The sequence below is a fragment of the Aquila chrysaetos genome, chromosome 13, assembly GCF_900496995.4.
Source record: "Aquila chrysaetos chrysaetos chromosome 13, bAquChr1.4, whole genome shotgun sequence".
NCBI lineage: Eukaryota > Metazoa > Chordata > Aves > Accipitriformes > Accipitridae > Aquila > Aquila chrysaetos.
The window spans coordinates 591,065-608,932 of record NC_044016.1 but is presented as its reverse complement, the minus strand read 5'-3'; the positions used below and the strand labels follow the sequence as shown (position 1 = coordinate 608,932).

At 50.6% G+C, this 17,868-nt stretch overlaps 1 protein-coding gene across 1 annotated transcript; it reads left to right on the top strand.

Moving 5' to 3' along the window:
- The first annotated feature begins 27 nt into the window (after positions 1-27).
- Positions 28-17,410, top strand: TTL (tubulin tyrosine ligase). The gene is made up of 7 exons (XM_030035275.2): positions 28-370; positions 4,681-4,759; positions 6,516-6,748; positions 9,927-10,062; positions 10,157-10,426; positions 11,393-11,536; positions 13,413-17,410. Exons 1-7 carry the CDS (start codon positions 214-216, stop codon positions 13,528-13,530), a joined length of 1,137 nt encoding a protein of 378 aa, XP_029891135.1. The 5' UTR covers positions 28-213; the 3' UTR covers positions 13,531-17,410.
- The last annotated feature ends 458 nt before the right edge of the window (positions 17,411-17,868 follow it).

The following is a 17,868-nucleotide window of genomic DNA, read 5'->3' as shown; positions in this document are numbered from 1 at the left end:
AGAGCTAAAAAGGGCGGGGGGGGCGGTTCTGCTTCCGGGTCAGCCCTTCTCTCTCCGGCTCCCGGCGGCGGCTCTCGGCCATGAGGAGCCGGAGGCGGCGGCCGCGTAAGGCCCTGCCTGGGCTGCTGCGGCGGCGGCTCATGGGTTTGGGGTGTCCCTCGGACCGCCGGGGGTAGGGTAGGGTGTGTGTCCCGTCTTCCTTCCCCCGCCGCCATGTACACCTTCGTGGTGCGGGACGAAGGTAGCAGCGTGTACGCTGAGGTGAGCCGGCTGCTGCTGGCCAGCGGGCAGTGGCGGCGGCTCCGGAGAGACAACCCTCGCTTCAACCTGATGCTGGGCGAGAGGAACCGGCTCCCCTTCGGCAGGCTGGGTAAGGGTACCCCCCCACACACGCTCCCACCCCGGTAACCCCCCCCCCCCCGCCCCGCCGGCAGCAGGGCCCTCCCGGTCCCGGTCACCGGGCATCCCGCTGGCAGCGACAGCCGAGGGTTTGTTGGGCTCCTTGTCACAGGGACACGGTGGCCGGTCTCGCCTGCGTCGCCGGGAACAAAAGGTGGGGACCGGGGAGGGGAGGGGGGTCCTCCGTGCAACCGCTTCCCCCCCCTCCCCGACGGGGTTCTCTGCAGAAACCGGCCCCGGAGACCGGGACCGCTGCCACCAGCTCAAAGGATCCCCCCCCTCTTGTAGTCCCGGGGGGTGGTTTTACTGGTGCCCCCCCCCCCCAAAAAAAAAAACCACCCAGGCCAACTTGGGGGCTGCGGTGTGGTGCAGCAGCAGGGTGGGGTGGAGGGCACCCGGGGATCCCCCCCCACTTCTCGCATGTCGCAGACCCTCAGGGTCCCAGCCACCCCCAGGTGCAGCCCCCACCTCGTGGCCTTGTCCCGCAGTAACGCGCTTGGGGCCGTTGTCACCATCGCAGGGGGCTTCAGTCACCCAGCGCGGTGGTGCCGGTGGCAGCCCCCGGCCTGGCACAGGGCAGGGACGTTGCGGTGCTGAGCTTAATATGTTTATGGGGGTGTTTCTACAGTTTGGGACAGGTGGGGGAACAGGTGCGAGCCAGGCACACTCAAACCTTCACCTTGGAGCTGAGGCTGGTGGGGATGTGCCTCTGCAGGGGCTTGGTGGGGATGACGGTGTTCCTAGTGCTGGCTTGGAGCGGGGGGGGGGGGGGGGGGGTGTTATTCCAGAGGCTCTGTGTGTGTGTAGGGCCACACCCCCCCCACCTTTTCCCCTGCTGTCTCACTCTCTCTGTCACACTGCCGACACGCGGGATCCCGGGACCTTCCCTGTGCAGGCTTGTCCCCTCCCTGCCTGCCATGCACGCTGCCTGTCCTGTAGCAGGCAGGGCTGTCAGCACAGCCACCCCGGCCCTCCACCCTGCCAGATGGGGAAAAGCCCAAGAGCAGAGACGGACTGCCATGCACTGTCCACGAGCAGGGAGAGCCAAGCCAGGGGCTGGCAGCGTTGTAGGGCACAGTGGGGAGCAGAGATGCACTGTCATTGCCCACGGCTGGAGGCAAGCCGGCAGGAGCCGCAAGGCTGGCAGGTCTCCGTGCATGGTGCTGGCTTCTGTGCTGGCTCCTGTCACCAGGCCTGTGAGAGCAGATTTGGGATGAGGACACGGCAAACCCCAGCAGAGCAGTGTGTTTCCCTCCTGCGGTCCCCTGTGTCTGTATCTGATGGCTGGCAGGACCCTCCTGGCTTCCCTCCCTGCCCTTGGCCCTGGTTTCTTCCTTCCTGGGGTGATTTTGCAGCACTGCTGCTGGCTGCAGAAACATCGGAACAGGAGCAGTCCCCTCACCCCAGCAGCTCTGGGGCAGGATGGCTTTTGCAGCCCCTTTCTTGCAGTTGAGACTCAGCACTGACTGCTCTTTCAGATTTGCAAGTCACCAGCTCCAGCACCTCTTCCCTTGTCTCCAGATGCGTTTGTGAGTGGAAAGTCCCTGTCACATGGTGATGCCATCTGGTCACCTCCTGGCATCAGGGTGTCTGCAGCAGGCAGGGAAACACTGGGAGAGGCTTAAGCAGTGAGAATGCTCACGCACTCTGTAGCCGGGCACAGCAAGCAGAACTGTGCTTTAATGTGGCCAGCAGGCAGGGCCTGCGAGCATCGGGCTTCATTGCAGAACGAGTACAGTTCTTTGATGTGAGCAGTCCTGCACAGCATGTCCAGCTATGGTGGGCTTGTGGCCATCTCTTACTAACCCCTTCCATCCTCGAAAAGAGCCCTGGGTGATAGAAGGCCTTCAGCATGTGTTGCCATGGGATGCTCGAAAATTCAAACCGTTTCTCACAGCCAAGACACATCTATAACCCGTGGAGAGGGACCATGCTTTGGCACGGGCTTCGTTAACCCATCCTCCTTACAGCAGGAGCTGGCTGCCTGAAATCAGTAGATTCAGACCAAAAATAACATGGTTATTTTGGTACATCTTCCAAAAAGCTGTATCTTCTCTGGTACATCTTCCTAAAGCTGTCCTCCTGAGCAACTGTTGCATCAAAGCTGGCTTGGTTTGGTTTTCCTAAAGGCTCTACTCAGTGGAAGCAGGCATTAATTCAGGGGACTGTGGGGATTTGCGTTACTCGGGGGCTAGGCTAGATCATTTGATGTGGGAGAGGGGTAGAAGTGGGGACTCTCAGCATGCACCGCTGCCTCTGTCCACCTGCAGGGACTTCTGTTGCTCTCGCTGATACCCTAATTCTTGGGGCATCATGCCCTTAAGCTGTGAGTGTCTGCATCTAAGTCTGTATCTAATGGAAAAGCAGTTTGTGCTAAGGGGAGGGAAAGGAGGAGGAGGAGGCTGCAGAGGCCTCATGGAGCAGAGGATGCTGGACTACGCCCTGCCAGCCAGTTTGCTCGGTGCTATGGTAGCTTTTTAACCCCGCTAAATGCATGGTGCAGACCTCAATGTGCCTGAGAACCCGTTCCCCTTCCTGCCTTGTGGTCCCTCCTCGCTGACCACCAGATTCCACATTGCAGCCCACTGCTCCGTGGAGATGCTCAGGGAACCAACGAGAATGTGCTTCCCAGCAGGTCACTTACCCAACAGCAGTGACTTCAAAGCAGGTTTTGGCCATTTCCATCGTCCTCCTTTCACCAGCCCCATTTCTCCATCACTGGTGGGATCTCCTTCTGGACCTCGATTCCTCCAGGAACCAAGCAAAATCCATAAACTGGAAACAGAAGGAAATTTTTTAGTTTTTTGCTAATTTCTTTCAGTAAATTAGTGCCTGGCAGTGCTGGCTACATGTTGAAGTGCCTGGAGTTACAGATCTTTTCTGTAAGATGGTTTTCAGCTGGTTTGTATTTAAAGATTTGTGAATAAAATAGTGACCCAGGTCAGGGCCATGACTTTGGGGTTGAAATAGATATTCATTCTCTGTTGAAATAGATATTCACTCTCTGTGATCTTGCAGCTGCTTGGTCTTTAAGGTAATGTTTGCTCCAGGCCTTTTTTCCCAGGCAAACACCAAGGAGGACAGCTAAAACTCTGAATCCTTTTTCAGGGTCCAAATCACTCCCACAAGCATTTTTTTGAAGAGAGAAGGTGAAGATGGAAGTAACCACCATGCTTGGGGGAATCCCCCTGGTCCTAGGTTATATCAAACCAGAGCAGTTTTTTTATCATGGTTTCCCTGTTGATGCTCTTGTCAGTTGTTGTCACCGGTGACCCAGGTATTGCTTCAGGCATCACTCGCCTCTTGCACATCTGTGTTCAGCTGCATTGGTTGCGTGGGAGAGGCTGTGTGGCGTTGCCTAGATTTGTGTTACCCTTCAGACAACTGCTGCCATCCTGTCCACCCAGAGAGCTTCCAGCTGAGTGCAAGCGTTCGTGTCGTGTGAGAAGGTGAAGGAAGGCAGGCTGTGGTGCAGAGTCCAGTATTGGTAAGGAGGTACCCATCTATTTGGCGCCCTGGAACTTGTGAGGCCACAGCTGGATACTGGGACCAGTTTGGGACTTTACAGTACAAGAAAGGCATAGACACCCTGGACCGAATCCAGCAGGGGATTGTCGGGAAAGGCAGGATGGCAGTCAAGCACTGGGACAAGGACCTGTAGAAGCAGTAGGATCTTCATCCTTAGAGCTCTACTCAGACTTTGACCAAACAAGAGGTTGGAGCAGAGACCCCCAGAGGTCCCTTCCCAACCCAGCTATCCAAGGGGGTTTGCTGCAAACTGCCAGAGGGAAGCAAGGCTCCAAATCTTTTAATGTTTCCCAGTGTTTTGTGATTATCAGGTCTGACAGGGAATCCTGCTGTATGTGACAAAGAAACAAGGCCCTTGCCTAAACTGTGATCTTTGTATCATGGTGTGCTTCCCTGCATCCTCCTACTGCATTTCAAAGTAGCTGAAATCTTGGCTTTTAAAAACTGCCACCAGCAAATGGGAGAACATTTTTGGGTGGTGCTGCCAGCTCCCAGTATGAATTAGGAAATGAATATTTTTCCCTTGGAAAATGGAAGTGTCAGATTCAAACCAGACTTGGGTAAATGCATGGTTTTTCATAACTAAAAGAAAGAAGCCACAGGAGCCAGTACCAGCTTAAAGCCTGCTTCTGTGATGCAGGGCAAGGAAACGGCCTCCTTTCTCTTCCCTACTGCACAGGTCCTTTGCACCAAGCAGATGTTTTTCCTCCATTAATTGAGAAGTTTGTCTGACCTCTTTGTTTCCCTTTTTAGGCCATGAACCCGGACTTGTGCAGCTGGTGAATTACTACAGGGGAGCAGACAAGCTGTGCCGCAAAGCATCTCTGGTGAAGTAAGAAATTCACTGAAATGTTACATGGGATTGACAAAAGTTTTTCTTCTAACTGTTGTTGAGTGTTGAACCTGTTCAGAGGGTATTTCACAGAACAGCTGCCCTGGGAGTGTCCTAGCATGTGCTGTCTTCAGACTCCCATGCTAGTCTCTAGACTATCTCTATCTGTGTGCACAAAGACCTCTTTGTAACTTGAGGGGAAATGCCGTTTCCACTGAATTACAGCTGCTTGAAACCATAGAGTGTATTGCATCAGATTAGAACCAAATCAAAAGAAAAAAAAAAAAAACCAACCCACAAGCATATCTGTTCTTTTTCATTGTAGACATTTAATTAAAACCTACTCCTTTTATTCCCTGTTTCATACAGAGATGAGACACTAACATGCCTTCAGCTAATCAGATTTGTTGGTCAAATAAATGCTTGGAGACATCTCCAGGAAGAGCTCTGGGAGTTATTTCTGCATGACCAGCCATGCCAGGGTCTCCTGGGGAAATGTGGATGAGCTTTCATTGTAGATAACCCTCGTCCCTGTGCAAACTCTGCGGCCATTAGGGCATCTTCATGTCAGGGCTCTTGGTCTCCTTCAAACATTTGATTCCACATTAGTGTCTGTGCTGCCTATTGCTGATGCAGTCCTGCAGACTGTGTGTGCTGATCCGAGGCCTCTCCTTCCCCTGCGAAGAACCTGGTCCCAATTGCTTTCTTTACAGTGGTGATGGTTTTTGTTAGGAACTAGCAGAGTGTTTTTTAAACAAGCACTCACGGCACTCCCCAGCTGGCTTTTTCTGCGGCCCATGGTCTAGAGGCAATGCTGACAGTGCTTGCACACCTGTTTTTCTCTCCTGAAGCTTGGCTGACCTTTCTAACTGTGGGGTCACCCATGCATCAAGCTACTTATGAACCCGAGGGACCACAAATGACATTCCTCAGGTCTCCCAGGGTGTCACTGACTGCCATTTCAACAGAGAGGCACAAGTGCACAGAGAGAGTCAGCAAGTCATGAGCTCTGCTTTTGGCCTTAAACAAAGCACAGAGTGAGCATTCAGAGAGGCAGACAGCTCCCTTGACTGAAAGAAAACAGGCCCGGGCTCTGCTAACAGGAGTTTGCAGGCATCTTGAGACATTACTGGTAGGAGAGGTGTGCCAGAGTGATCAGAGACTGCATGATGCAAGGGGGATCCCAGACACCCTGGGACATGAAACGTGTAGCTGTGTCCTTGCTTTCAGTGGGTTCCCAGTGGTCTTCATCCACAACTGGAACACCTGATCAGATCTCAGTGAGGATGGGATCAAGAGCTAAGCACCAGCACAGAAAACATTACTGCTTTGGCTTCCCTTTTGCCTGTTGTGATCACAGCATCCTTCCTGCCCCATTCTGTGTTGGCAAACACACCTCCTCAGTTCCCTTGTGCAAAGATGATGCAGGGAATGTACCACAAGCTCTAGTTACATGGAAACTTTTCTACTGATTGTTTCACAATTTCCGTAGTATCTACAAAACGTTTAGTGAAAGTGTGCAGGTCTGGTTCAAAGAGCAGTGCTTGACAGTGGGTTGGGGTCGCCATGATAACTTTAGGAAAACCCTAATTTCAAGGGTCTAAGAAAGATACAATAATTTGGCACAGACTTATCTGTAAGCTGCTATTCATCACCAAGCAAAAGAGCCCAGTTAATGATGATTTTTATTTATTAAATGATGTCCCATGCAGGTGGGGACGCTCTGGAGATTAACAGCCTGTCTCTCTTCACCCAGGCTAATCAAGACAAGCCCTGAACTATCGGAGTCCTGCACGTGGTTCCCCGAGTCATATGTGATTTACCCAACAAACTTGAAGACCCCGGTGGCTCCAGCACAGAATGGAATTCGCCATCTCATAAACAACACAAGGACAGATGAGCGGGAAGTCTTCTTGGCAGCTTACAACAGGCGGCGGGAAGGCAAAGAAGGCAATGTGTGGATCGCCAAGTCCTCAGCTGGTGCCAAAGGTTCATTCTCCAGCAAAACGGGCCATCTTCTCATTATTCCTTACTCTTAACTTGATCGGTAGAGTCTCGGGGTTTGGCTGAGCCCAGCTGATATCTAGCCTGTCTATGAAGGGCTTCACCTACCAACTCCATGCTGGTTAAGCCAGCATAGGGCTGTCCTTTGCTTGGTAGCGTGGGGCATTGTAACATGCACATGCTACCTAGGACATGGATGGCAGTGAAAGGACCTTGACTTTTCTACACGTGCGCCTCAAAATATGGGAAAGTTTGCTGCAGGGAGACAGCAGCAGGGACCAGCAGGCAAGGGGCAAGGGGAATGTGGAGAGCAGGAGATAACAGGGAGCAGAACAGGATATGGGAAGGAGGGCAGCAGGCAGGACAGCAGCCTTCAAGGGCAAGGAGCCCAGCTCTCCATGCTGCAGCTAAGCCTGGTTTCACCTGGGCAGAAATACTGCTGCTTGTCTTTGAACCAAACCCAAATGCCTGGTGCCAATGGCCTACCCATGGTCACACTGAGAGACTGGCTGAGCATGCATGAGCTCAGTGCATCGAAATTACACCCGAGCCTCAGCGGCAGGCACCAGAGCAAAGACAAACAATGCAGTGTCTGTACGACCCTTTAATTTGAATAAGGCAATAGATACCTAAGTGATAATGTGTCCTTTCTTGTTCCAGGGTCATTGCATCATTTGCTCTACAGAAATAATGAGCTATTAGATGAGATAGCTGGACATAGCTATAGATGTAATGCTTTGGTAACTATGTGCTGTCTGCCAGTTTTGGCAGTGTCACAGGCACGTTATCAGAATGGCTTTATGAAAACTTGCCTTGCCATGTGTGCAGAGCCCAACTCGAGGCAGGAGCTGGTCTTTTCAAAAGGAACAAGCTCACGTGTATTACTCGTATTTACAGAGTCACTTTTGATGCAATCTTTCAAAAATCACCAGAGAATGTGAAAGCCAGAAGTGGCTGCATGCTAAAACTGTCCTTCATGCTGGCTTCCTTCACTGCTCTGCTCTCTTGGTTGTGTTACCAAGAAGCATCAGAAGAGTACACTTATTTTCATCAGGGATGAAGGGGAGATGAGTCCTTTCATTATGCCAGTGAGGGGATGTGTTTCAGTGTGGTATAACTGTCTGGCAAAGAATCAATCTGGGCAGTTGAAAAGGCCATTGCTGTGGTTCACTGCAGGGTGGGGAGGTTTAAACTCTCCACATACTTTATTCAAGTGTGATCCCATCTTTTCTGCGTTAAAGCAGAGTAACCTTTCATATTCATCAGTGTGCTGTAGAACTCAAGCTGGGAATTAAAGTGGAAAGCAGAGCCTCATGTTAATCTTCTAGAGGGAAGTTTTAAATGTCTGGGGATTACTTCTGATGAAGAAGAAAGCTTGTCGATGTTAATTGCCAAGGCAGATCCAGCTCAGGCACAGCCCCTGACTTGGGACAGGTCTAGTGGAAGCTTGGTTGTCCATCAGTAAAAGGAAAATTAAAGGTTTAGGATGTCCTGACTTAAAAGTTGAGAGATTTTTCAACTGTGGCTAGCAGTTTTGATGGTTTTTTTGAGAGAAGGGACAGCTGCCCCACATAAGCTTCTTTGCTGCCTCACTGGGTTGCTGACTAGGTGCACAGTTAAGCTAACCTCCCCCTTGATTCACCCTCTGTCCAGTGCAGAACGGGTGCCTGCTGATTTTCCCACTGCGGGGGCTTTTCTGGCTTACAGAGATGTTGTTTCCCTCCTTCCCCCAGCGCACAGCCTGTGGTTGTACCAATGCAAGCTTCTGCCTGGCTCTGCTGTGATCAGGGGACTAAAAATCTTGCCCCCTGCATAAAACATGGGTGAGAAAGACACTTTGATGAAAGGACTTCCTTTCTGTGGAGGATGCTAAGATGGGTAGGGGGTCAGCAGGGCTGGGAAGCTGTGACTCACAGATATACAAAGCATGGAGCAGTGAAGGTACCTGCAGGGCTGTGTCGACAGTGGCCTTCAGAAGTCACAGCTAGGAGTGTTTTCCATGGGATGATCCTGTCAAACCCTGCCTGTGCTCCAAACCTGTGTTCTCCCTCTGATGCCCCCCTTGAAGAGTGTTTGTTTCTTTTCACTCAGTATTTCCTCCAAAACACCCATCACAAAATTAAGACTGAAGTCATCAGCTTTAGTCCAAAGAGTTATCTAAATGCCTGAAGTCTGGACACAGTGCCAGGGAAGTGTTAGATAATTCTAGCTGAGCTGGTTTATCCCTCATGTGGCACCGTGCCATCGCTTTATCAAATCCCAGAAGGGATATGTTCTCTCTTCATTGCTCTGCAACAGTGGTTTCATATCTGGACTCTTGCAAGAAATGAACAGTGACAGCTTCAGCCAAAATGTGGCAGTATTTAAACGGCACATCTAACTTCTTTAATGAAGAGCTTCCACAGCAGGGGAAAACACTGACTACAGGGATGAACATTTTGAAATGGTTCTTTTCCTAATTCAGCAGTGATTTTAATAGTAACTTAAATGAACTCGGTGAGCAGGGCAACACAGAGCAAGTGTACATGTGTGACTGCCTCTGGCAGCCAGAGAAGCCAGGCAGGGGGAGAAAGTCTGAGTCTGGGATAATAAACCACAAACCTCCCTCTCCAAATAAAAAAAATTTAAAAAAAGAAAAATCTCACAAACAAACTGCCAAAACCCCTGTTCTCCAAGCTGCTGAAAAACAGGGAAAAACAAAACAAAATTTGACAAGTGCTGAACACATGCCCCACCTCCCTGTCAAGCCCAGCTGGAAAAAAACACTGGAAAAGGAAACAAAATCCCCCCAAACCAAGCAGCTGCCTCACTGCTTGACAAGGTCCCTGTCTGTGGTGTATCCCCTCGCACCTAAATAGCCACCCCCCTGCAGACAAGCCCCAGGCAGGCCATGCCATCTTGGGTACCCTTGGTTTCCATTTGCATTAGCTCCTGTTACTGGGGAGCTGGATGCCCCATGGTGTCGTAACAGGGAGATCCCTCTGCAGATTCACTGCCTGACACCAAGCAAACATGACATCGCTCGGGCACCGACCAGCCGTGGGTTTTTGCATGTCGCATGGCTTTTTGGGCAAATGAGCCATGGTCCACTTGGGCCCTGAAAGAGCTCCAGCAAAGGTAGAAGGATCATCTACCTAATTTTGTCTTTGTCTTTCTGTGCCAGGGGAAGGCATCCTGATTTCTTCAGAGGCTGCAGAGCTCCTGGACTTCATCGATGAGCAGGGACAAGTGCACGTGATTCAGAAATACCTGGAGAAACCTTTGCTTTTAGAGCCAGGGCATCGCAAGTTTGACATCAGGTAACTTTTCTGCTTTTGTAATAATACTGGGTTTCATTTTCATGCTGTTTCTTTTTAAGTCACTGAGACTAGAGTTTGTTCTCTCGCCCCCCAGGAGCTGGGTTCTCGTGGATCATCAATATAATATCTACCTCTACAGAGAGGGTGTCCTGCGGACCTCTTCCGAACCATATAACAGTGCTAATTTCCAGGACAAAACCTGCCACTTGACCAATCACTGCATTCAGAAGGAATATTCCAAAAACTATGGGCGGTATGAGGAAGGGAATGAAATGTTCTTCGAGGAGTTCAACCAGTATCTGATGGATGCCCTGAACACGACGCTTGAGAATAGCATTTTACTGCAAATCAAACACATAATAAGGTAGCCAGCTGCCTGTTGCATAGGGGAACCTAACCCTTCAGTGACAGGGAATGCGTATGGACACAGCTGGGAAGCAGACAGACCGACAAGGGAAGGGTTTCAATTGCATAAATTTAAGATAAAGCTATAAACACCCCAATGCCATTGCTCAATGAAAAGGGACCTTTGTAAGTGCTGTTCTCTTAAGGGTATGTGTCAATGTGTCTGCGTTTTGCCAGCTGTGGCTGGAGATGGATGGAGTGAGATCACTTGGTAAGGGAAGACCTTGGTAGGTCAAAAGACAGGGCTGGGAGAGGTTGCGGTTATAAAAGGTATACGGTGTAAGAGGGGAAATGAAGGTGGACTCAAGTCTGCAGGATCTCACTGCTTCCCCCACCATCAGCAGGCAGCAGCACATCTCGTTGGCATAGGTCGTCTTACTCAGGCCATACAGAGCCAGCTACCTCCTGGGCACAGACAGTCCCTGGAGAGACATCTCGGAGATCAGGGTGCCACAGAGAATCCAGGTCCTGACAAAGTGATCCTACATGGTGGAATTTACTTTGCAAGTACCCTGTTGCTGTTAGTTACACCAAAGGGACGTGACACGATCTTTAAGGGACTCCGAGGCAAATGAGCTCTCAAGGGCAGTTCTTTGGGGACCTGGTGCAGCCCTTTGTGGCTCTGCCTTCTGCTCCAGGCTCTTAATTGCACATCATGTTTTTTAACTTGCCTAATCCAGTAGTGGGAGTGGATGCTGCTCTCCAGCTCTTTGGGAGTTAATTCAGGGGTGTCCCCATGTGTGTTTTGATGGTTGCAGGATCTCACTTGCAGAGACCTTGTTACCATGACTTGTGTTGGATATAGCCTGTAATTTTGGGCAGTCCCCTTCACTTAACTGTGCTATGCATGTGCCCTCAGAAGCTGCAGTGCAACAGGTGTGTCTGCAGGGCTTTTAATCTTGTGTTTCTGTTTTTCCCTTCACAGAAGCTGCCTTATGTGTATAGAGCCTGTAATCAGCACAAAGCATCTTCACTACCAGAGCTTCCAGCTCTTTGGCTTTGACTTCATGGTGGATGAGGAGCTGAAGGTCTGGCTGATAGAAGTCAATGGGGCCCCAGCGTGTGCCCAGTGAGTAATCAAGTTTCTGTAATACCCTTGTGATGCCACCATTCACATGCCTCACCCAAAACATGGCTGTGTCCCAGCTCCAAGTGGAAAAGGTGGAAGAAAGTGAGTGGCAGGGGAGTTTTCCAAGCTAACGCATACCAGACACTGCTCTAAGTGCCAGTTGATTTAAGTTTGTTGCTCCTGTCTCCATGGTTGGTATTCCTCAGCTTCTTTCCCATGTGAGATGGGGCACTACCCTCAGTTTTTGGACAGATGGGTTTGAATATAACTTGGGTCATTTTTATTGACACTATTGGGTTGAAGTTGTGTTGCAGAATTAACGCTTTGGGGGTCAGGTGATTTCTCGGTCCCTCTTGTGGAGCCACTGATGACTGGTCTTTACGTGAACACATGATAAATGAGTAGCATTAAGGGCAGCAGCTGGGAGTGACTGAATTTGCAGGCAGCAGGACCCCAGAGCACACTGTGGGTGCTGCAGACATTGGATCAAAGCCTCCACCAGCCGCAGGGAGGCTGGGACAGCCAAACAGCTGTGGCCACGAACATCTCTGCATAGGCACAGTGGGAGGTGTTGTTATTACGTGATTGAGACAACTGTGAGAGACTAGAAGTCTTTGCTAAATGGGCATCTGTATCGTATAGAAGCCCAGCAAAACAGAACAGGCTGTACATCACTACATTAGAATTTGATTAGATTAGATGTAGATTAAATTAGATTAGACCATCACTAACAGTAGACAAAAAATACAGGTCAAACGTACCAGACAGCCTGTTCAGCAGCCTTTTCAGGGCTAGGGCTTGGGAGCTTTTTGTGTCCAGGATACCCTGTTCACCATGTGCACCGTGGTGCAATACTGCCTTGCACCTCCTTGTGTTGCTGTACAGGTAGAATTTGGCTGTTGCTGGGTGGATTTGGGTTGCAGCAATGCCCTGTTTGCTTTGTGCCTCTATGGGTGCTTGGAAACCATTGAAAGCAGCTGAGGTACGTTTTGGCTATTTGTGGCTTCTCCTTTTAAGGGTTATTCTAATTTATAGCACCCATATTGCACAGTTCCCATTTAAGAGACAAAAATTGGCTGCTGAAAGCAGTAACATTCCCAGGTGCTGAAAAAGTGTCTTACTGTCATGTAGCCCCAAAGGCAGAGGGTGAAAGACATTGTTAATCCTAGTAAAGACAGCTTTGATACTAAAAATGTCCCACATACCAGCATGTTCAGGGAGGTTACACGTGTATTTCCTTCAGCAGAAAGTGAAGCTTTTGTTAACTCATTTCTCAGACACCTTGTCTCTCTTCGACCTAATCCTGCTCTGCATGAGCTATGCCATGGTGAAACACATTCCACATGGTCTTGTGAAGTCTCTGTGCCTGGTCACAAGCTGATGTGCACAGCTGCACCCCAGTGCAGCATTTCATTGAACATGAATGCATCTGAGCAGTCCCTCTGGGGCACATCCCCACATGAACGGGGTCTGGTGTTAATCACGACCCCCTGAGTTGGAAGGCCTGTACAGGGGGTGCTCAGATGTTGTCTGCCCCTGTGCATCTTGCAGTGACTCAGATCTGGGGCCTGAGGGTGTGGAGACTCTGCTCAGGAGCCTGTTCTGATAGTAAACTTAGATAATGTGTTTTGTGGTCCCGTCTGGCAGAGTGCAATATTGGGAAATTCAATGAAAAAGACAGTTGCTGGGGTAGGTGGGGAGGAGATAGAAGAGATGCCACCCTCCTCCCGTTTGCCACCCTGGAGCTACCTGTAATGGGAACAGGATCTTGTAGAACCTGCTGGGAAAATGCATGTCTATGTAAAAATTGGTCAGGGGCCTGCTGGTTTGTCCTGCCTGGGCAATCTGATTCTCTCTCTCTCTCTTCGTCTCTCAGGAAGCTGTATGCAGAGCTCTGCCAAGGAATTGTGGATGTAGCCATCTCTAGCGTTTTCCCCCTCAGTGACACAGGGCAGAAGACGAGCCAGCCATCATCAATCTTTATCAAGCTGTGATCGTGACAGGAATGCCTCTGCTGTGCACAGGGAGAGACTGCACCCATCGGGTCAGCACAGTTCGGTGGCTTATCTCAGTACCATGCCAAAAAGTGATAGAGACAGGCTTCTTTTCTGGGAAATCATGGGGAAAAACAACAAAACAGACATACACACAGAGCTGCGATGAGCCAGAGCTGCTCAGATAACTCTGCCTGCATTCACCAAAACCCACTTTAGAAACAGCTCGTGTGACTTTGATATCTGAAACAAATCTCTCTGGGAGAACAACAACATAACCTTAAAATGAAACCCCAACAGGGATACTATAATACTGTATTAGCTCCTCCTTTTCTATAGAGATAACATTGGGTTTTTTAAGGGAATTGAGCGAAGAGAACGATGATCTTCCGGGACATCGTGGCTGGGAAGTTGTCCTCCTCCCGCTGTGTTTCTTTCCTCACCTACTGCATCATTAGTGCCTTAGCTCAGCTCCAAATAGGTGACTCCTTTCCTTTGTTCCTGCTCTATTACGTAGAAAGGAGCAAGCTCTCTTGCATCGCAGGATGCCTAAAAGCAGGAACACCAAGAATTCAGTTTCCTTAGGTCGTTTTCCAAGCTGATTGCCTGAACACCCAGGCGACAGCTGGCAAAGGGGTGCTGAACTGCAGGCGGTGAATTAACCCAAGCAAGGAAGGCAATTTTGTTTATTTATAGCTATCCCTTTTCCTAATGAGATTTGAATCAGTGTCCATCCCAGTCTGATGCAGTTGGATTCTGTTTAAAAGAGACTCACTGGCAGGCTGTAGGATTCCTAGCATCACTTTTGTGCTGAGAGTATTTCAAATAGCAGAAACCCAATCTCCTCAGTTTCTTCTGAGACACTGCAGTGAATTTAGGCTCTTCTCTCAGCTTTTACCTTCATGCATTTGAGGCTTGAATCTGAAATGTTTCAACCCGAATTATTTTTATCCTATTTGATCCAGCCAATTTTATTCTCCTCCATTTGACAAATAGTGCGGTTTTCTGCCCTGAACACAGTCCACAGCTCAGTCCCAGCTAGGGGGAAGGTGGGTGAGGTTTTGTAGACCAGGAGAGAGATTCCTTGCATATAGGCTTGCCACACAGCTGGGAAGGCAGGTGTTTTGGGGGGTGGGCAGGGGAGGTTAAATTTCTTGAGGTCCCTGAATTTCAGAGCTAACATCTACTCTGAGTATAACCTAAATCCCTGGCGTATTGCCTACCCTGTGAAGTGTATCTGAATTTTCAGCATGAGCCCAGCACATCCCTCCTAAGCCAGAGCTCTTCGCAGAGCACAGTGGCACTTGTAGCAGCAGCGGGCTTTGTGGGGGGTGTTCAGGGCTGCGTTCTGCTGCCTCTGGCAGGGAGAGATGGTTGGCACTGAAGTAAACTGGTTCCTGCTACCCAAAACAAACAAACAAGAAGAGATTGTGGAGGTTACAAGCTTCTGGCTGCCTGTGTGTAACGGGAAGTGAATCAAGCAGTGGGATTTCTGCCTCCCTCAGAAGATCCTAGTGCTTTGGCATACTCATCTCTGCTCGTGACGTAGATTTCAGAGGTCTTTGTGCCAGCAGACCATCCTGGCACCTTTCTGTAGGCAGGACTGAAGTGCCCAGGCCTCCTTGGAGTGATGCATTTTGATCATGCTGTCATGGGATGGACGTTCATTGCGACATGCTGTGAATCCACAAGTGGCACCATTTCACCCAGGGCCAGGAGAGAACAGAGTGCTTAGCAAAACCCGACGGAAGCATCGCAGAGAGAGCACATCCCAAAGTTGTCAACACCTGAAGCACGACGTAGATCCTCATCTGCAGGTGTGTGGCGGATGCAGGGTGCACTGGTGCACACTGAGAAGTGACAGGAGGCAGGAGCTGTGTGAAAACGGGGCTGCGGCTTTGTTCTCCTGCACTGCAAATGCTGCCAGGTGGCTTCGCTTCCAGCGAGATCCCGAGTGCCAGGTCTGGTGTCTGGATTCAGGCCTCATGGGTGTTCAGAAGAGGGATCGTGAACGTGTCAGTTCGTGAGACGGGGAGCGCTGGGTGATAAGCTGGGAGAGGGGTGTGGGGGAAGGACTTGTTGGGGTTTTTTTAACCTTACGATAGCACATAGGTGTCAAAATTTCACTGCAGGCCAGGTAAAGCGTAGTGGTAACACTCCAAGGTAAAACAAAGGCTGTAACGGTTATTACTCAACTTGCAAAGTTCACCATGTCTCCATTGGCACTTTCATATTAGCTCATGTGAGCTTAAAAATTACACCTTTTTGCCCAGCAAAGGGAAGATCTAATAGCCATCGCTCTGGTCCACAATGTGCATGAAGTGACAGAGGAGATGCTGGGCTCTCGCAAGCTCTAGGGCAGACAAGCAGAGTGCAAAGCGAGAAGAGAAAATTTTCCTCATCATAATGAAATGAGAATGCTCATTTTCTGGGGTGCTAGACTCATCCTTGTTTTCCCCTCAAAAGGGAAGTCAAAAAAACAAATCACTCCCTTACTGTACAGTAACGTGAGATTCCTGCCGATGTAGTGGGATAAGGGCAAGAAAGCTGCCTGGATGCAGGCAAAACAGGGGTCCCCACTGGAGCAGCTGGTACCGCCAGGAGGAGCAGTGACTCAGGAGTCTCTGCCTAACTCAAAGGCCTTTTCTTCCCCCTTTTTCAGCCTGGATTGTGTTGTGGCACGTCAGCAGCTAGCTGGTTTTGCTGCTCAGCTGAAAGTGGGACTTCAGCTTGATGGCAGAGCCATGACCACAGGTGATGCAGCTATTCATACCCTGCCTTTTCAGCTGGGCTTGGGGCAGATAGTGATTCAGGGATGCTTTAATCGTTGGCTTCTTTGCTGAATTTTTCAGAAATAAGCAACAGCCTCTGGAGGAAAACAGCAAGTATCAGATGTATTTATCACCTGCTCTCAAAGTGCTTCCCAGGGTGAAGCACGGGAGGTAAATGATAAAGGATGGAGAGCACAGTGCCTAAGGTCTTGCCCAAAATATTAGCTATGAGGTGGAGTAGAGGATGCGTGCATGGCTGAGGCCTGAGCATTGCAGCCATGGGTGCACCTTGCAAGTGATGCTCACAAGCCCTTGTGAGACTTCTGTTTGTTTCTTTTTTTAGGAATACACAACAATAAATGTTTTCTAGCTTATTTCAGCTAAAAGGTCAATAGAAAAGGTCTTACTCTCTTTCCTCTCTTTCCTGAGCTTTCACAAAGGATGGTGCTGGCTTTCCAGAGGACACCTACCATATTGCAGAACGTCTCTAGTCTCAGTTGTATCCCTTCATGTCAGCCATGAAGGGTTTCAGGCCCAGGTGCTCTGGCTGTGTTTTCCAGCAGGGTCTGGTCTCACTGGACTCTGTGTTTCAGGTAACTCCCACGTGGCTTGTCTCATACCAGGTTAGTCGTGATTACCATGCAACAGCTACTGTGCTCCTGCCGAAATCCGGTGGCCAGCCACAGCCCATGGAAAACGCTGGAGAAGTCTTAAGAAAGGCTCAAAAGCCACTTCATCCAGGTGGCCCGGCTTCCCAGCCTTGCTGTGACCAGCACCCTTCAGGACTGCTTGCATGTCCCTGCTCCCAGCATTTCTTGTTCTCCACGTCCAGCTCTCCCCCAGGAGAGCAATGCTGTGCCGTACGTAGGTTCATAATCATGTCTCGTTGCCAGTGTCCGCTATGGCAACCCTCAGAAAAACCTGGTGTTGAGAGGATGGTGGGGTACATACGGCACTGCCAAGCTGGCAGCCTGACGAGCTCCGGTTCGTGTCCCCAGCCGCTCTCACGTCAGCATGCGCGTGTGGGGCCGGCGGGCGCCTGAATTCCTGGATCTTTGATGACTCGATCCACATCTCTCCTAAACCATCATTAAAACATGCAAACCCCACGGCCTGTGTGGTGTTTCCTTGGGGCAGCGGGGTGTCGGGTCCCCTCAGAAACCTTCCTGGGGGTGCCTGTGGTAAGCTTTGCCCCCCCTCCCTTGCCATGTGGGACCCCAGGAGCCAGCCCAGCCCCACAGTGGAGGTTTCCTCACCTCAGCGTGACAAATGCGAGACAGCAGCGTGGCATGAGGGGGGTGCTCGCCTCGCACCCCAGGGCTGTCCCAGCACCAGTGGGAGCTGGGGAGTGTGTGTGGGGGGGGCTGTTTGGGGGTCCAGAGGCAGCATGGAGTGTCAAAAAGCTTCCCCACCGCTGCTGCAAGGGCCCTGAGCCGCATGTGGCTGGGGTGGGGAGGCGAGCCTTGGGGGACGTGGGTGCAGATGGCTGGGGACACGGTGCTGGGACTTACCTGCCTGGGGGGGGGGGGGGCGGACGGGACGCGGGTGGGGATGGCTGTGGGGGGCA